General features: G+C 49.7%; 1 protein-coding gene across 1 annotated transcript; it reads left to right on the forward strand.

The window, feature by feature from the left end:
- Nucleotides 1–910: 910 nt before the first annotated feature.
- MEX3C (mex-3 RNA binding family member C) lies at nt 911–17,009 on the forward strand. Its single transcript, XM_040541558.1, has 2 exons — nt 911–1,995; nt 13,878–17,009. The coding sequence occupies exons 1-2, from the start codon at nt 1,269–1,271 to the stop codon at nt 15,101–15,103; spliced, it is 1,953 nt and encodes a 650-aa protein (XP_040397492.1). The 5' UTR covers nt 911–1,268; the 3' UTR covers nt 15,104–17,009.
- The last annotated feature ends 2,588 nt before the right edge of the window (nt 17,010–19,597 follow it).

Raw genomic sequence — 19,597 nt, forward strand, 5'->3', positions numbered from 1 at the left:
CCACAGATAAACCACACCGGGATGGTGTAACTTTATCCATACCCTGCCCACGCTCACACTCTCATTGTCACTGCACTGCCACAAACTGCGACCAAAGGTAAGAAACACTTTTTTTTTTTTTTTTTTTTAATTTACACAGTACTAAGTGGCACGGCCCAAACAATAGCTCAATAAAGACCACCTCAAAAGAATAAAACCTAAGGAGGGCATCTGTCAAAGGCTCACACACATTTTACCAGTGAAGGTGAATTTAAACCTACTAAGAACAGGTGTGTGTGGTGTTTTTTTTTTCCTTAGCTTTCCTCCACAGCTCCTCTGGAAGTCCCACAGGGCCTGAGGACCAGAGGCTGAAAACTGCTGTGGTAACCTGAGCTCAGGATAAACGCGTTGCCTTTTGATGCCTGCTGAGACACCTCCATTTCTCCTACATCTACACACCAGACACCACCAAAACCCAAGCAGACCCAGCTTGGTGCCCCATGACAAATGGTGTGCAGGCTCCCACGGACACCATGCTGAGCATCCTGTACCCCCAGATCAGCTTCACTGTGGCCTGACTGAGTCCCCCAAGTAGAATCCTACAATCATTAGGGTTGGAAGAGACCTCTGAGACCATCTGGTCCAACCATCCCCTGCCACCAATGTCACCCACTAAACCACGTCCCCAAGCACCACATCCAACCTTTCCTTGAACACCCCCAGGGACGGTGACTCCACCACCTCCCTGGGCAACCCATCCCTGTACCTATCCACTCTTTCTGACAGAAATGTCTCCTAATTCCAACTTGAACCTCCCCTGGCACAACTCGAGGCCATTCCCTCTGGTCCTATCGCTAGTTATCTGTGAGAAGGGGTAGCATAGAGGCGACCTGCCGAGGGGGGCAGGCACGCCCTGGGGAGGCTGAGGGGAGGCTGAGGGGCTCCGGGCTCCCTCCGGAGCCAGCCCAAACGTCCCCTCAGCCCCGCACCGCCCCCTGCCCTGCCCAGACACCGGCCGGGCCGCCCAATCGTGCTTCGGGGAGCTCGGGCCGGGGCGGGGCGGCACCGCCTCCTCCTCCTCCTCGCCCTCCTCCTCCTCCTCCTCCTCCTGCTCCAGCGCCGCCGCCCGCGGCCGCCGCCGCCGAGGGGAGCGCCATGGGACAAAAGAAGCGCTGAGCAGCGGGGCCGCAGACGCCCAAGGCCGCGCCCGCGTCTGCTCGGTGCCCGCCTCGGCATGGCGGCCCCGCGCCGCTAGGCTCGGCCCGGAGCTCGCAGCCTCCTCTCCGGCCATGCCGAGCGGTGGCGGCGCCGCCGCGGCGGCGGCCGCCTCCTCCCCCGCCGCCGCCTCCCCCGGCGAGCCGCCGCGCCTCCTCCTGCCGCCGCCGCCGCTGCTGCTCCTCCAGCGGCCCGACGCCCTCCTGAGGCACCGCCTCGCCGGCCTCGGCCTCCGCCACCGCGGGCAGCCCGCGGGGAGCCGGCGGCAAGCCCGGCAGCAGCAGCAGCAGCGGCGGCGGCGGCGGGGGGGGGACGGCTCCGGGCCGCCGCCGGAGCCCCCCGGGGAGGAGGAGGAGGAAGAGGAGGAGGAGGAGGCGGCCGACGAGGGGGACCTGGAGCTGGACGAGGAGGAGGAGGAGGAGCTGGCGGGGGAGGAAGAAGAGGAGGAAGAGGAGGAGGAGGAGGAGGACCCGGCCGCGCTGCTGCTGCTCTCCTCGTCCTCCTCGCCCTCGCTGCCGCCGCCCCCCCCGCTGCTGCCGCCGCTGGGCTCCGTGCTGCTGTCGCCCGCTTTCGATGCGCAGGAGGCGGCGGCGGCGCTGTACGGGGCGGACGAGCCGCAGGGCATGATGGCGGCGGGGCTGCCCCACGCCTACAGCGGCGGTGGGGGGGCGGCGGCGGCGGCGGCGGCCGCGGGCCTGAGCGGCGAGCAGGCGGCGCTGCTCCGCCGAAAGAGCGTCAACACCACCGAGTGTGTGCCCGTGCCCAGCTCCGAGCATGTGGCCGAGATCGTGGGCCGCCAGGGTGAGCGGGGCCGGGGGGGGCGCAAGATGGGGGGGGGGGGGGGGGGGGGGAGGAAGGGAGCGGGGCTGGGGGGCGCACAGAATGGAGGAGGGGGGCTGGGGGCGCACAAAATGGAGGGGGGGGGGCGCACAAAATGGACGGGGGGGTGGGCTGGCCTTCCACCCCATCGTGCAGGGGTCTGGAGGGGCCCATCATGGCTGAGGAACAGACCCCATGAAGCAGGGGGTACAGGGGGAGCCCTGCTGGCGTGGGTTGGGGCTGCAGGGCCCTGTGGCCGGCCCCGTGTAGCACCCATATGGCCGTACTCGTCACCCTTCATCCCCAGCTGGCGGGGTCAGGCCGCTGCTAGGGCCTGCGGTTGGGTTCGTGGTGGCTTTCTCCCTTCAGAAGGCTCCCCGGGGTGCTGGGGTTCGGTAAGTGCTTGGTAAGCTTTTTAAGCATCCGCTGTAGCGACTGCTCGAGTTGGTGTAACAACGGGAGAGAAAGGAGTTAATGGGTTCCCTTCCCACAGCTCGACATCTCGGCTCTCTGTCCTCTCGCTGAGGCCAGGGACGGTGCAGGCTTTGGGCTGTGCTAAGTCAAGGCGCAGGAGTGAGCACAGGCTCAGCTCAGCCTTCTGGTAGTTATTAAGTGAGGGCATTTACGAACTCTAAAACCTAACGCAGGGCCCGGCCAAGTACAAACAGGTGTTTGGGCTTGCTTTGTTCTTTGTTGGCATCCAGCTTACAGTCCTCAGTAAGCAGTTGCTTTTCCTCTTAGGAGCTCGGGATCGTGTTTTAGAAAGCCCTGTGGGTGAAGGGGTTCAGCTTGTGTCAGCATCCCCCTCGCTGCTGTTCTTTCTCACCTGCCCGCTTTGCCTTGAAGTTTGGGGTACGGTTTAAAACTTACCACAAGTTTCCACTGTGCACGCCGAGACGGGCGTGCAGCACTTAGAGGAGGTGACCTGGAGGTGGGGAAATGAGCTGTGAACAGCCCCTTTCTGACTAAAAGTGATTGTCTGGTTCTGGTTTCCTGTTGATCTCTATTGCTAAATTTCATGTGCCTCTGTTGTGCCTTTACGATAAGGTCATTTCTGCGATGTCACATTCATTGTTGGCCTTTCTCGTGGTCTCCGGGGAAGAGGAGTTGGATGTTTTACGCCAGCTCTCCAGCAGTGAACCGAATTTTAAAAGCACTTTTCATACACAAAGTGAAGTGCAAAACAGTGTCAAGTGTAGGTGTGGCAGTGCAGATGAGTAGTTTCTCTCTTCCTTTTCCCTTTGTGTGTTTTTCTTTATTGGTTTGGGGGTTGTGTTTCTAGCTTGCTGATCAGATCAGATAACGAGAGGTTATGCTGTCTGCTCTCTTACATCAATGTGGCTTCTGTTTCTTTCTTTAGAAGAAACAGTCAAATCAGTAAACCAGTGGTAGTGAAGAGATGCGTGCTGAGCACCGATGCTTAAGCAGGCACTTGTTTCCTCATCCTAAATCTATTAGGCTTTAAGCATTTTTCATCAAAGGTGGTTTTTCTGCTGGGTGTTTCAAAGAGCCAAAGCCCATGGTGTAGAAACTGTATTGGGTCAGATACTCATTTGTGACACCGAGGTCGAAAATATTTATCCGTTGTTAAAACAGTAAGTGGCATGTCCCTCCGGTACATCAACATGTGCAGGCTAGTCTGGCAGACAGGTGGCTTTCTGCAGCCTTAAATGCAGGAGCACAAAATATCTTCTCTAAGAAATAATGCTTGAATGACTTAAGACCTTGTTTATGTGTCATTGGGGATGGGGGGGCAGGAGGAGAGATGGAAAACAGAACTGAAAACCAGTTATTGCTTCAGTCCTCTGAAATGAAAGGGGAAAAATTGGACTTTGAGGGCGTATTAGACTGTGTTGTTTATTCTCCACCGGATCAGGATTGTTCTCTGTAGTGTATTCCTCAGTACTTCGAGTCACTTAAAAACAAGATAATGGAGTTTGCATAAAAATAGGATCATTGTTCCTGAAGAGTTCATTTGCTTCTTCTGCTTTTATTTCTTATCTGATGTCACGCTGTTTGGCTTGTGATAAAATATTTAGCCTCGGTGGAGGAGAGGGATTGTATCGTAAAAGAGTTAGGGCTGCAAAAGAGGAAGGGGTAGGAGTAGAAGTAGGAGAGCTTGGTCTCAGAAAACTTTACCAACTATATTTGCATGAAAGCTTTGCTTAAGGAGGTTTTTGTTCAGTCATCAGCTGCAGTGTAACTTGGTCTGCCTAGGGCAAGCCTTGTTGGAGTTGCATCCTTCATGAATCGTTCTGCTCCCTCTAAAAGAAAAGTTGCTGCATATTTTGTCACTAATATGCCCCATAAACAGCTGGTTGGGTTATCCTGAATGAATCCAGCTGAAGTTTTATGCCCGCCTCTTCTGTGCTGTATTACTTTTTTATTTAATGCCCAATTATGTAAGGATGATGTAATTGGAAGGTTAACTCTAATGGGGTTTTCACGAAGATAAATTTTATGTTCTTTCTGTGGCCGTCTTCATGAGGTATAAAAAGAACTTGTATTTCAGGGCTGAAGACATTTCCAGGAATGCTGAGTTTGATCTGGGCTTTCCTGGAGGCCACCCTGCCGTGTCTGAAAGCGTATTTATTCTAAGTACTGCCCCCCCCCCCCGAGTGGAAGAATAACAATTAATTGGCAATCCATGATACTTTTATCGAAATTTAATTTTTAGGAAGAGGAAGAGAACTTCCAGGTGTTGTTTATCAGACCAGAGGAGCCCCCGATTCTTAAGAGCTCTGTAAACAAGCAGAACCTTGCAGCGTATGCGTTTACCACTTTTCAGTGATGTGCGAGTTTCAGAAGCAAATATAGCCCTTCAGACAGCGAAGTGGTGCTCCCGCAGCCCCCGCCGTAGGTAACGGTATCGCAGATTCCCACGTGGGTAGCTGTGCTTACCAAATCTGTGCTGGTGAGCTGCTTGCAAACGTGGGATGTCACAGCTGTAGAAGGTGCAGAGCGCCTGAAACGTAAGTTGCGGTTTATGGTTTTCACGTGTACGCCAAGCTACGCTGGAGGATGCTGTTTTATGGGGGCAGTAATTTAATGTATAGCTACTGGAAGCACTCGCGTCGCTGTAAAAAGGGCTGGAAAAGGCTCGTGGAAGATTTTCTTTTGACAAATAGTAGGTGTTCCCCCTTTAAAAGGGAAAACAAAGTACTGTAGTATTTCTGAAACCTGGATTTCAGGTTCATTTCTGAAACCTGGATTTGTGTTTTGTTTTTTTTTTTAATCTCAAGTCTCTCAAAAAAAAATATCTCAAGTGTTCTCACACTTTACTTACTTTGTCCCCCAGAAAATAAGTGTATCAGACCTGGTTGGCGTAGTGTAAGGTAACTCTTGGAGTTTCTTCCACTTCAGAGACTACAAAGGTGAGCAACAAGGGAAAAGATACTTGTATCCTTTTATTCTTGTTTAGGCATGCGACTGGGAGCCAGGAAAACTAGATTCCATGCATGGCATTGTACCGGCTTCCTGTGTGGATTCGAGTTTGCTGTTGAATCCAACCTTCAGTGAATTTACTAGTCCTTGTTCTGATCAGAAAAGTGACTTTCTTCGCTGTCAGCAGCTAAAAAGCCTGCGTACAACGAGTTGCATCGGTTTAAAGAGTAAAAAAAAAAAAGGTTGGAGAAAAGTGCTCTTGAGAACTGGTAACAAGAAAGTTGCATCTCTGATGAGGTGACCTTGTTCGCCTGCAGAAAGCTGGGGTAGGGCGTATGCCCAAAATTACATCAGCGTGCATCCAAACTGCAAAGAGCTCTGGAGATCTAACCGAGGAGTTCTCGTTTTAATCTCTAAATCACATGAAAGCTTTGTAAAGGTCTGCCGTGAATCACCTGAATACATTTTCCTGTACGTAAACTTGCTGATGGTGATTTTTCTGTGGCTATTCTGCCGTAGCCTGGTAGGCCTCGAGAAGGTTTTGGTTAGGTAGAACTGGAGTCTTCGGCGCTCTTGAGGCGAAAAGAAGGCGTGTTTAAATACTAAATTTTTTCCAACTGCACATATCCTTGACAAAGCTGACAGCGGCGTTCTTTTTTTTTTTTTCTCCCCGAGATATCAGTCAAGTTGGAGCTATTTAACTCCAAAGCCTGATGCCTCTGTTAAGAACAGTTCAAACGATGGCTGCGGATCTTGAAGCTGAAGCAGGCAGGGCGGTCTCCAAACCCCAGATGAGTAAGAGGAGGAGGGATGATATCATCCCATTTCACTGATTAAATCGATAATGACAAATCTGCTTTGCGTGAGACAGCCTTGCAACTAAAATAACATTGCTATGTATATTTAATGATCCCGGACTCCCGGTTTTGCTCTCTGCTTTTGAACGTGGGCTCTTGAGAAAAAATATTCCTTTGCTTAAAATAGTCCTGTAAATTGGAACAAACGGGGGAAAAAAATACTGATAAGCAGGTAGCTTATCAGTAACATAGCTCAACGGCCAAATAAGACTAGCCGCCGCTCTTGGGGAGTGGAAGTGGTGCTAAAACAATCCTAGAGCACATCCTTGTGTAAGCTGAGTACAGTACATGGGTGTCCCACGGTAGGATAATTATCTTGAAAGCTAACAAAGCAGTTATACTTAAGATTTTTTGGGTTGTGTCTTTTTTTTTAAACCTCCCGTAGCAAGCCTGTTACTAAATGCTGTGTAAGATGGCTTGTTCTAAAGCCTGAAAGAAAGCGTAAGCTATTTGTTGAAAGCCAATCTGAAGGCTGTTGTTTTGTTCTTTTTTTCCTGAGAAGTTGCTGCGCTTCGTTTTTACAGCCTGGGACTTCAGGAACTGAAACACGTACGTCTGCCAGAGCCTGAAATTGCCGCTGGAGTTTCAGCGGCCTGGAGCTCTGGTACTACAGAACAAACATCATTTCAGTTCTGCTGTTTGTCATTCGCGCTGTGCAAAGATCCAACTCGGGTTTCAAAGTTTGTCAGAAGGGTGCAGGTTCTCCAGCTGGGATCGTAAATCCTAAATCCTAAATGCTGCTCTTGTTTGGCTCGTTGGGTGGGAGGCACACCAAACACGGCGCGCACTTGAGAGAGATTTTTCTCTTTGTGTAGTCTGCCAGAAATTCTGTAGGCTTTTACCTATGAGTACCAGCAGTGAATACCTGCATAAATAAGATCATCTGATAAATCTGAAACTAAAATATAAAAAAAAAAAATCTTGAAACGTGTAATGCAAATTTTTACTCTCCTGGTTCTTTTCCTTTTCTTGTAAAACGGCTGTTTTCTGAAGAGTGTATTTTGTTTTTTGTTTTTTTTTTTTAAGTTTAAAACCTAAACATACAAAAGAAATCCTGATTAATGCACTTCCAAACTGCAGTGTATTAACGTGTCTTGGTGGCATAAAAAAGTGATTTTTTTTTTAACTTGTCAGTAAAGTCAGCAGATAGAAATTCCCCTGTCTTAGTCCCTGTTACCCTCTCTCTGTGGTCTGAATTTCTGGAAGAAAAAATCAGTTTTAAACAACAAAAAAAATGTATCTCGAGGATCTTAAATTTGTTTTTGATGCAATACAAGGCCAGTTCCCAGCTGCTGGCAAGAGCTAATGATTTTCTTTTAACAGCGACGGTGTTTGAAAACTTGCTGTAACAAGAAAAAGAGAAGGCTGCTGAGCCCTAGGTTATTTAATCAAAACAAAAGGCCTAGAAGCTGTAAATCAAACCTTTGTTTCCAACTTCATTCACTCTTTAACAACGCTGTCTTCCTTTTTCTTTCAATTTCAGGTATTCCTTTAAGTTTCTGAGATCGTGCCAGCATTCAAGATTTTGGGTTCTCGGTTTCCTTCGCTGGTGTGGGTCGGTAATCCTGCAGCCAGCACCAAACTCTCTGCTGCTTGTTTGAACAAAGGCACAACAAAATCTCTTTATTTTTTTACCTTCTAGCTCATTTGACATTCAACAACGTGCTATGGAATGTCGTGTTTGAAAACACAGCCCTGTCAGCGTTCTTGAAACTGAGGGATTTGGGGTTTTTGTAGAAGCCGTGTGAGTGTTTTTTTTACGTAATCTTCCTTTACCTGGCCATCCCGATGCGCTGAATGGGATGTCGCGTGGTGATCCCTTTTAATATCCTGCATCCTTGGGCAGGCCACGTTTTCCAAAACCTGTCTCCACATCAATCCTGTTAAGGAAAACGACTTTTCCTACAGTTACCGTAGACGCATGCCCTCTTTTATGCTGCTGCTCTTCCGCTGTTGTGTCTTTACTTCTCCTCGGCAGCTGCTACGTTAGTCCTGCTATTGCAGCGGTGCGAGTAATTAATAATACAAGTTGCTGCCCTCTGGCTCTCCTGCTGCATGTGACTTGTTTACCAAGCTGCCATCTGTCTGGGGAACAACGGGAGTATTCCTCTGCCTGTGCAATTGCGGATTTGATAAATTGCCCCGACCTGATAAATAGGAGGAAGCAGCGTGCTGGCTGGCTACTTCGTTCTGCACCGGGCTGATACGCCTGTAGCGATTGATGCGTTGGTGTATACCTGGGAAATATTGAATAAAGTGTTTATAAGCTGTTTGTGAACCAGGGATTTTCTCTTCCAGAAGACAGAGAGTCCTACTCCCTCTCATCTAGCCCAGCTGAGTGTTTTACTGCAATTCCTTGGCTTTTGGGTAAGGTACTTCAGATTTCCAGGTTTTCCCCCTTCCAGGCACGTAGGCAAGCCCGAGCCCATGTGCCTCCAGCGTCTGGATTCAGCTCGAAGGGGGAATCCTAACTTTATTTAGAGTCCTAACTTTATTTATAGCCCCTGCGGTGGGGCTGCACAGAAACAAAAAAGCTGGTGCGAACCATCGCGCTGTCTGGAAAGCGTCTCGCCTGAAAACCCTCCTGACAAGTAGGAAAGTTGTGTGTCATCTTGTAGTCGCAAAAATACAAAGCAGTGGCAAAGAAAAAAAAAAAAAAGTACTCACTTGCTCCTCCGGAATGGCTAAGTGTGATGAAACGATGATGGGAGTAGCGTCGCTCTCTATATATAGCACGAGTCATAATGAAACGTTCCACGGGCGGGCACGGGGTTTGGGGAGCTGCAATGTAGCTGAAGGCCTTGGATTGCAGCGGTGAGTTGATGAGGGGGTCAGGAGGCAGGGAAAATGGGTATAAAACGCTCTGTTTTTCTTGATAGATCCACGTGTCCTCTTCTCCTGGAATAATTTACCAGCTGAATTTCCCTTTCTCCTGTACTACGCCGGTCAGTAATTTGCCTGCTTGTAGCGTTGCTCCTTGCAGCGGTGTTAGAGTTGAAAGGCGGTTATTACCTGCGTACAACGCTTCTGATGAGAATTGTGCTTGTCTAAAACCATCAGAGCAGAGAGCCAGAGCGTTGTTCCCGAGTCTCGGGCAGCAACGGGTGGTTTGTGATGGTGGTAAGTAGTTGTAGTTTGCGATGGTAAATTTTTAAAGCCCTACTTCGTGGCTTCTCGTTAGGAAACATCCCTGCTGTGATAAACGAGGATGAAAAATCACTTCGGAAAAGCTCTATTTGATGATTTTTATCCGAGTTCAGGTATATTCTCTTCCAGCTGCTTAAAACTCTTAAAGCAATACTTCTGCAACCTTTGTTCCTAAAGATGAGGTGCTGAATGGGTGCTAAATAGCTCTCTGAGCACACAGGTCCCGGGGTTTTGTAGGGATCAGCATCTTCTGGAAGTGCAGAGAAAATGTCTTCGTCTTCCTTGAATCAGCTGTGTTCAACGCCTAGTTGGAGGACGCTTATCAGGAGTTGAAATTTTCCAGTCCGTGGATTAAAAAAAAACAAGGTGTGAGGTGAATTAATTGATCTCAAGCGAAAGGCAATGGCGAGCAGAGCGTTGGTAGGATTTCACGTGACTTTAAGAACCGAGTTAATTGCCCAAAATGTTCCCGTCTTCATTCCTCTGTGCGGCCAGGTCACCTAAGGAGCTTTAAACATTACATTAGAACAGATTTTCACTTTCTGTCCAAATGCAGTTCCGTATCCTGTATGTTTATGTGTATCGGAGACCCCGTAAGTGACAGCCCTGCAGTACAGCTGGTGTTTCAGGCTTTGCAAATCCTTTGCAACCTTACCTGTGAGGGTTCTCCTTTTGAAATTAAAAGCTTGGGGCAGTTTGGCACCCAGGTAAGGGCTGTGGCACCTTAACAGACCTTACCTTTAAAGCTGTTTCCCCCCAGGAAAGCTGCAGGTTCGTGGCAAGCAAATTCCTACGTGGTCCCCTTTCTGCTTGGCACTCCTGTGGTTCCTCTTAGTGGTTCCATGTGCTTTCTCCTCGCTGGAAGCAAGCTACGGAGGGCGATCTTTGGCAGATCCTCGCTTTGCCCGGGGCTGTTCCGGGGCTGAGTTGAAGGATGCCAAATTTGGTCAGGGCTGCTAAATCAGCCCTGCCTCCTGGCGAAGGGACGAGGCAGTGCCAGCGCAGCTTCTCGTGCTTCCTCCCGCAGCCCAGGCACTGCTGGCAGCTCCCCGCGGGATCCGAGCATCCGGAGAGACCCCAGCAGCAGCAGCGAGGGAAGGCAAAGCGGTGTTTTCATTCAGTCATCATCCACGAGGACCGGGGAGGGCTCTGACCCAGGTCCCTGTCCTGAGAGCCTGGAGCAACTTCAGCAAAATACACAAAAGCCATAAGGACTCGATTTCCCCCTGGCGTCACCATTTGGAGGAAACCACATACCAAAAAGGGATTTTCATCGCCAAATCTTTAAATCGGGACGTTATGCTTGAAACTACGTCACAGCAAGCCCACGTGGGAAGTAAAAACTCGGCAAAATCCCCGCGTTCCTGTCTCTTTCCAGTCTACAACTAAGCTGCCTCTAAAACGTGACGGCCACGGTGGAGCGCTTGCGAAGTTATCCTTTGCTTTTAGAGAGGCTTAATGATAGCGTGCGAGGTAAATGATAGCTTCCTTCAGAGCTACTCATACCTTTCCAGGGGAAAATACTGCTCGTAGTGTCTTTAAGGTGGCTGGTCAAATAATCCTAAGGGGAAAAATGGGGAGGAGAGAGAAGAAAAGCAGGAATCGAGGCACGCAGGATGAATATTTTTCAGGGTCAGGGCTTTGGTGTTCCTCGTATGATGCGGAAGCAGACGAGGACTAAATCTTTGCATAAACTTCAAGGGTTTGCCTTTTAACCGTGTCGGTGTGTGCTCACGGTTGCCTGCACTGCTGAGGCAAGTGTGTTGAATAGAAATAGTGTCTTTGTGGGGATCCCGCTGGGCCAGCTGTCTGATTTTTTACAAAGAAAAAGCAGTTTTGTTATTGACATAACTTCGCTGCTACGAGAATTCAATGAAACTGAGTTGAAATCAGTGAATCGACTCAATCATTCGATCGATGAATCGAAACTCATCGATTAGAGTGAATTTTCAGCCCGAGTCCCCTCTTTGGGCTTTATCTCCGGACGGCCAGGTCACGGATGGCGCGCTCTGATTTATCGCAGAAGCGTGGGGAGCTGTTATTTTTCTGGCCTCCTGTGTCGGAGCTCGGGAAATGGCTTGATCCAGCACTGCCCCCGTGACTTCGCAGGCGGCCGATTTCGTGTCACCTCGGGCGCAGCGTGGCTGGATGCCGCGAATCGCAAGCGAGGGGATGGGATCAGCCGTGCTGTATCATCACCTCGCTAGCGGCTAATGGACGAGGGGAGGAAACCGGAGCGGCTGAGGAGGAGCAAACAGGCAGCTCGTCCTGCCGGAGCCGTATAATGGGGTGGCTGACCTTGTGTTGCGACGTGACAGGCTTCACGGCAGCCCTTTGTGAGGGTTTTCGCCGCCGCTCCTCGCAAACGCGGCCGGGCTGCTAGTGACTGCCTCGTTCAGAAATCTCGGGTTTCGAGCGTGGCCGCTCGCGTGAGTTCTTTCTGACTTTTCAGATGAAGCCGAAGGTGCAGATAGAAACCGGATTGCAGTTTCCAAAGCATCAGGAAAACCTGCTCGGAAATGTAAACGCTGGGGATTGTGAGGGCACTTTGGAAACTGGAATTCAGTAGGCTCGGAATTGTGTTTTATAATGAAGAATTACATTTTATGTGTATGTATTATACGAGATGCTCCTAAAGTTTACAAAAGGATGCTGCCTCTTATTTCTGCGAAATGAGAATACATATTTGGGTGGAGTGGGGTGAACGAAAGCACTTTGTGCAGGTTAGAGAGTAATTGATAGGCGTCGGGAGGCCCACTTTGTTTTTAGGCGTTGCAGTAGAGCGTTTCATCGTCGTGAAAACTTGAGCAGCACCGCGGTGGGGATCTTCTGGTCTTAAATTCCAAGCCCCCAGGCGATGTCCATGCAGCTGCCTTAACGGTGAGAGCGTGAGCTGCCGCTGAGGAGCTCAAACAAAGACGGAGGGAGCGGAGGCGAATCGCCAAAGCGAGGTGCTGCTGTGAGCAGGGAACCATCAGGCTTTCGGGCGGCTTCCAGAAGACGCCTCGTGCCCGTATTTCCCTTATTTATCCGCCGGTGGGCTTCTGTGCCAGGCTGAGGCTCAGCTTTTCTTCCTCCCTGCAGATATTTGCTCTTCCCTGGTGGCTCTGGGGCTGTCTCTCCTGGCCAGGTGCGCTCGTGCCGAGCTCCTTCCCTTGCCCAGAGCCATCCGCGCGCCTCCGGCTGCTCTCTGCTGGAGGTAGGGCCTCCAGAGCGCGATGATGAGCTTCCTCTCCAGCTGTGTGCCGGGAACAAAAGCCTCTTGTCTTCAGCCTTTGTCCTTGCAGCGGCCCTGCAAGGAGAGGCTCTCCCTTCCCGCTGTTACGACCGGCAGCGGCGTGTTTGCTGTGAGTTTTCCTGGACTGAGTGCGTCTCGAGTGCAAGAGACTGACAAAATGCCAACCCGAGACCGTTTTGCGTGTGCCCGTGCTCTGAGGTATTTGAAGTGAGGAAAATAGGGGAGGGGGGGGGCGGAAATCAGCTTGCCAGTGAAACGCATAAAACACTCGGTCTGCAAACGTTGCTTGTGGTGGTTTTAAGAGGAGGTTCCCTTTAAAATGACTTTTAGCAAGAGAAACCTTGAATTTGTTGTAGGCTGAGGTGGGTTAAAACCAAGTCCAGTGTTCAAAAATGCCTGAAGCGTTCAAGGTGCTGCCACCGTGTCCTGGAAAACTTGATAATTCGGTCCCCAAAATCAAAGGCGAACACTTGATTAACTTCTCGCTTCTCTTTCAGGCTGCGTTTACACAATTCCCAAGAGAAATTCCATGTAGGCACGTAGTATTACATAGCAAGCCTGGTTGCACGCCCCAAACTGCTTGAGCTCCTACTTGGCAGATGGAGGAGTGGCTCCTTCATCCTGCAGGGACAAGTGGGGTTGAAATAATAGTGATAACAGGAAGCAGATGAAGAAATCGCAGTAAATCAATGACTTCGTATCCTACACAGGCTGTGATACAGACCCTTCTCTCGCTTGTAAATACTTAATTTGGTTTTAGGGTACACTTGTAAGTGAAAGGCTGGCGTATCAGTAGGCTTAAGCGTTTTTGTGAGCATTTAGCCCATATGTGGGATTTTAGAAATAACTCAGGGATACCCAATGAATGGGAAAAAATAAAAATTCAACAGTATTTCTGGGATATTCATCAGTTGTCCGTCGCAGAAAAAGCCATCCAAGTTCATTCGGCGTCTGATAGCACTTGAGGAGATGACAGACTCAAACAGCCCAAGAAGTGTTGCTAAAATAGTTTGTGGCTTTCGGTGGCGGAGGTGCGCTTGGAAATCTTAGGTAGAAGTTGTTACTGCTTTCACTGGTGCGGCTTGCAGAGGAAAAAAAAAAAAAAACAAAAAAACCTGCTGCTTCTGGTTTCACCCGATGGTTTCTTGAAACTCTCAAACAGCTCAAAATAGATTGCTTTCTTGTGGCTTTCTAAACTTAGCCGTGTCGCTAAACTTGCGTGTGTTTCCTTCAAACAGGTTGCAAAATAAAAGCGCTAAGGGCCAAGACGAATACTTACATTAAGACCCCCGTTCGTGGAGAAGAACCCATCTTCGTCGTCACTGGGCGGAAAGAGGATGTAGCCATGGCCAAAAGGGAAATTCTCTCCGCTGCTGAGCACTTCTCCATGATCAGAGCGTCGCGCAACAAAAACGGTCCTGCCCTGGGAGGCTTGCCATGTACCCCCAACCTGCCAGGGCAGACAACAGTCCAAGTCAGGGTGCCTTACCGTGTAGTTGGGCTAGTGGTTGGACCTAAAGGAGCTACAATCAAAAGAATTCAGCAGCAGACGCATACCTACATAGTCACTCCCAGCAGGGACAAGGAGCCCGTCTTCGAAGTCACGGGGATGCCTGAAAACGTCGACCGGGCGCGCGAGGAAATCGAGATGCACATAGCCATGCGTACCGGCAACTACATCGAGCTGAACGAAGAGAACGACTTCCATTACAACGGTACCGATGTGAGCTTCGAGGGAGGCACTCTTGGGTCCGCGTGGCTTACTTCTAACCCCGTCCCTCCTAGCCGCACCAGAATGATTTCTAATTACAGAAATGACAGCTCCAGCTCCTTGGGAAGCGGCTCCACAGATTCCTATTTTGGAAGCAATAGATTGGCTGACTTCAGCCCAACCAGCCCGTTCAGCACAGGCAACTTTTGGTTCGGAGAAACGCTGCCTTCCGTGGGCACAGAAGAGCTTGCAGTCGACTCTCCTGCGTACGACTCCTTACCGACGCCTTCCCAAACCATTTGGACCCCTTTCGAACCCGTAAACCCGCTCTCTGGCTTTGGTAGCGACCCTACGAGTAACGTCAAGCCTCAGCGCAGAGGGAGCCAGCCATCCACTCCTCGCCTGTCGCCCACCTTCCCGGAAAGCCTGGAGCACCCCTTGGCTAGGAGAGTGAGGAGCGACCCCCCTAGCACGGGCAACCAAGCCGGCCTTCCCATCTACATCCCCGCTTTTTCTAACGGTACCAACAGCTATTCCTCTTCCAACGGCGGCTCCACCTCCAGCTCGCCCCCCGAGTCGAGACGAAAGCACGACTGCGTGATATGCTTCGAGAACGAAGTCATTGCGGCCCTGGTCCCCTGCGGCCACAATCTCTTCTGCATGGAGTGTGCCAACAAAATCTGTGAAAAAGAAACGCCATCGTGTCCTGTTTGCCAGACAGCTGTTACTCAGGCAATCCAAATCCACTCTTAAATATATATAGATATTATTATTATTATTATATATGGACATCTAAAGGCATGGGTGTAATGGTACCCTCTAGTAAACTTCCTAAGTAAATTCTGACTGTTGGGCTTTCTTGGGATTAGGCTAAAGTTGTTAATAAAACCTGTCCGTTCCTAAAAGGCTGCTACGGTAACACTAAACCTAGGTGGTCTCTGTCCGGTTCAGCTTCAACAGATGGCATGCTTAGCAGAGATGCATCTGGTGTAATACGGCACAGCGAGGGGAAGTTCTGAGCAATTACACAACTGCAAAACAAATTTTACAGGCTTTCTGAAGGATCTCAGTTGAGCGTTTGACTTCTGTGTGCTGGCAGCAATGAACCTCAGAGCCGAAGCACAGAAGTACCAGTCTGCTGCGGAGGGTTTGTGGCATTATCAATATATCAAACAACACTTCCAATGCTGCCTTCTTTACACTGCCAGTTTTGAAAAAACAGGTTTGGGGAAGTTTTGTTTTTTTTTTTTGCTTGATGCAACAACTTACGCCTAATTCTCTTCAGCATTGCAAATAATTTTTTTTTTTTTTAAAGCGTAGTTCGATTTCTTGAAAAGGATTTAAGGTTATCGGCAGGATCAGATGAATTACCGCTACGGTGAGCGGGGAGAGAAGCTGCCCGCTGCACCTCCGTGTTTCGCCCACGGTGTTGACAGTAGTATGTTCAGAGGATCAGGAACGTATCGTCTCGATTGTGAATTCCTACCCACTGCTTTTCTTAATGTAATGTGGAAGAGTCTGGCTGGCTTCGTCCCATTTCAGTAAGGGCTTTGGGATGCACATACTTCGACTAATAGTGAGGATGCTGACATTCCGTTCATTAGTCCGATCAAGCTGTTCTTAAATTACGTTTTAGAGAGTGTGTAGCTCAAAATGTGAAGCATTTTATGTTCAATCCATATTTGTCTTGCACATATATAAATATATATTTTATTTTTAGTAACGGAAAGGAAAAAGGGGGGTTGCGTACGTGCCCTTGTATTATTCATGACAGCAGCTGTGACAGTGGCCCTGCAATCAGTTTACTTCATTTCAAAAACTCTTTCCAATCATAAGGAAAAATGTCTTTTGAATGCGCTTCTTACATTTCAACCTGTGGATGTTCCTAGCTTTTTCATCCTCAGTACGTTCCCAAATCTGTGCTGGCATATATTAAAAAAAAATACAAAAAATACAAAAAAAAAAAGACACAAAGGGGAGTTCTGGTGGATTTTTCTATTTTTTTTGAAGCATTATTTTCCCAAGACAAGACAAAGCTTTTTTCTCAGTATAACAAAAAAGAAATTATATGTGTATTGAACTAGTAAATATACAGAAATTTTATTTTTTATTTCCACTTGAAGAGTTACATTTCGTATAAAAGTTTACAAATAACGGTTTTTATTTTATGATTTTCAGTATAAGAGTTGCCTTGATGGCATATTATGTAATGCATAACTTTAATGCTAATTGCTTGTAGGATAGTTACGTGTCAGTATTGAAACCTAATCTCTAGCTGCAGTCGTGTAGATACGAACAAACGTTCACCGAGCATGTATTTTGTATTTTATTGCATTGTACACTGCAACTAATAAGCCAAGGAATCGACAGACATTAGGTGCGTGTACCATTTCTATAAACCACAAACTAAGAATGATAAACTATCAATATAGTTTAGTATTTGCTAATTTTACTACACTTTTTGTTATGTATATGTAGGGAGGTCATAGGGATTATAAATTCAATTTGAGTAAAGTTTAAAAACCATATATTTTATGATAAAGGGCCTTTAACTTATGATGGCCAAAGCACTGATATTATATATTTGCTGTAAAGAGAATTATAAGAGTTTTATTTTTCTGATATTAAAAGTTACTTAATAAAGACTTGTTTCCATTAATTGGAGCCTGTTGATGTCTTCGGGGTCCCGCCTTCGGGCAGGCTGTGGGCTGATGGCTGGGGCTGGGGATTTGTGGGTGAGGAAGGGGGTGGGTTTGTGACTGCTGGCCTTAACTTCATGCCTCTGTGAGCCCAAAACCAGCCCCTGTGCATCTCCTGTTCCCTTTCCCTGCTTTTCCTGTGGTGGGGTCTGCTGGGCTCTGCTCCTGTCTGCTTGGCCAGCAGAGCACCTGGGCTGCTGATTGACTCCTCCCCGGTATGGATAAGAGAAACAGAACCTAATAAGAAAAAGGCATTTTAAGGCCACCTGGCTTGAAAAGTACGTATTTATAAGTACTGTGCGTACGCTGCCGGAGGCTGTTCTCTGCAGCCGGGCTCTGCTCCCTGCACGGTGCTTGCGGGAGCCCCTTTTGGGGCCCTGCTGCAGCGGCAGGGTGCTGCTGGGTCCTCTGCAAGGGAAATAAATAGATCCCTTCCCAGCAGCACAAACACCTGCGCTCACTCACACTTCTCCTGTGGAGACAAAGATGCCTGGGGGATATTTCACCCCCTCCCTATTCAGGAAATAATGAAGCATCCCTGGGTGTCGAGGTGGTGGAGGCCCTGCACCTGCCCCGTGGTCCTCAGGCTGCCCATCTTGGAGCTTATGTCCCCAAACTTTCTATTCCTTCGGGGGAAATGAGGAGAGTATTTCTTCTTCGCTTTCTTTTTTTTTTTTTACTAGCAAGTCTTGGGAAGAGATCAAAGAGTATTTAAATTCGCTTCACGTGGGTCTCAGGGTGGTTTTAGGGTTCAGCAGGAGGCCTCAGACTCCAAACCTCAGGCAGCAGGTTGGGCGATGCGGCCTCAATATTCCTGGACTTGTAACCCGTCCTAAAACCCAGCTCTCCCCCAGGTTTTTCTCAGTAGAGCAAGCAGCACTGCAGCTCCTGCTGAGTTGCATAAGGCAGGCAAGGGCTTAAAAAGCTCCAGTTCTCCTAAATTTGTTGTAGTGAATTTATTTTTCCATGCTAAGGAGCGCTTGTGATGAGTGACTAACCGGCCTGGAATTTTAACTCCTGGTCGCGGAGGGGAAGCTCTTGCCACCAGGCATCGCCTGAACCAGCTGCAGGCCGGGCAGTCCAGAGGAACCTCTGGGGGCAGCGATGTTCATTAAGAAACCTTCTCTCAGTTGATTTGAGGAAACAAAAATGCCATTACTTGTTTCTAATGAGGAAGCTCACGTCCACAGTAGTGCTTGCAGGGGTGAGGAGGTGATGCTGCCCTTAGGACGAGCACAGCTGCGTGTGGGAGCGTCTCGTTTGCTTTTGGTGCTGCGGCTGCACCTGGGGGGAAGGATCGCTTTGGGAAGGAGCTGGGCTGCAGCACATTGCACAGAAAACGCACGTTTTTTGGAGCAAGAGGAATGTAATCCCACAATATAAGGCCAGCAGCTCGCTGTGCCAGGGCACAAAAATACAGCAGGGGAGTGCTTGGGACTGGGAGGAGAAGGAAGAAGAGGAAGAGGAGGAGGAGGAGGGCAAAATCTGCCAAAGGAAAAGACGATACTGGAACCATGCTGGGCATCATGAGCCTGTGGCGTTGATGTCCCGCTCCCAAACCTGCCCCCTACCCATGGCTCACGGGGGCAGAGCCGCAGCGTGCCGCAGAGGCTTTGCAGGATCAGGGCCTTGCTTACAAGGCTCGTGGTAAAAGCCAGGCCCTGGGAAAGGCACCCCAAGACTGCCCTCTGCGAGTGCAGCTCCTTAGTTCTGCCTCGTCTGCCTTTACCTCAAGAGAGGCGGCTGTGGGACCGTTGGGGCCATTACGGCCATTACATGGCAGCTGCAGCCCCACGGGGCCGTGGGGCGGGAGTTGGGTATCCGAAGTTTCACCCTGGCGCCACAGCAGCTGAAGCCCTCAGCGCGTCCCCTCAGAATTCCCCTCAGAAGGCCCAACACGCCGTGAAACTGCCCTCACCGAGCTGCACTGGGCTGCGTGGGTTTGGTGTTTTATCCCCGTAACAGCAAAGCTCCGTCGGTCTTTCAGAGGAAGCCTGGGACGTGTGGCAGCCCTGAACACAAGTCCTGTGAGGAGCGGCTGAGGGAACTGGCGCTGTTTCGTCTGGAGAAGAGGAGGCTCGGGGAAGGCCTCATGGCTCCCTACAGGTACCTGAAAGGAAGGTGTGGGGAGCTGGGGGTCGGCCTCTTCTCACCCATAACTAGTGATAGGACTAGAGGGAATGGCCTCAAGTTGTGCCAGGGGAGGTTTAGGTTGGAAATGAGGAGACATTTCTGTCAGAAAGAGTGGATAGGTACAGGGACGGGTTGCCCAGGGAGGTGGTGGAGTCACCGTCCCTGGGGGTGTTCAAGGAAAGGTTGGACGTGGTGCTTGGGGACGTGGTTTAGTGGGTGACAGTGGTGGTAGGGGGATGGTTGGACCAGATGGTCTCAGAGGGCCTTTCCAAACCTAATGGCTCTGGGATTCTATGATTCTGTGAAAGGCGTAGCCTGATGGCACAGAGCAGTGAAACCACCCCGCCTGGCTGCGGTGTCCCCACAAAATGGCTGCACCAGGGCTGCTCTCACTCGCTGTGGGATGGCCCCGATC

This window comes from Cygnus olor, chromosome Z (genome assembly GCF_009769625.2).
Source record: "Cygnus olor isolate bCygOlo1 chromosome Z, bCygOlo1.pri.v2, whole genome shotgun sequence".
In the NCBI taxonomy this organism is placed as follows: domain Eukaryota; kingdom Metazoa; phylum Chordata; class Aves; order Anseriformes; family Anatidae; genus Cygnus; species Cygnus olor.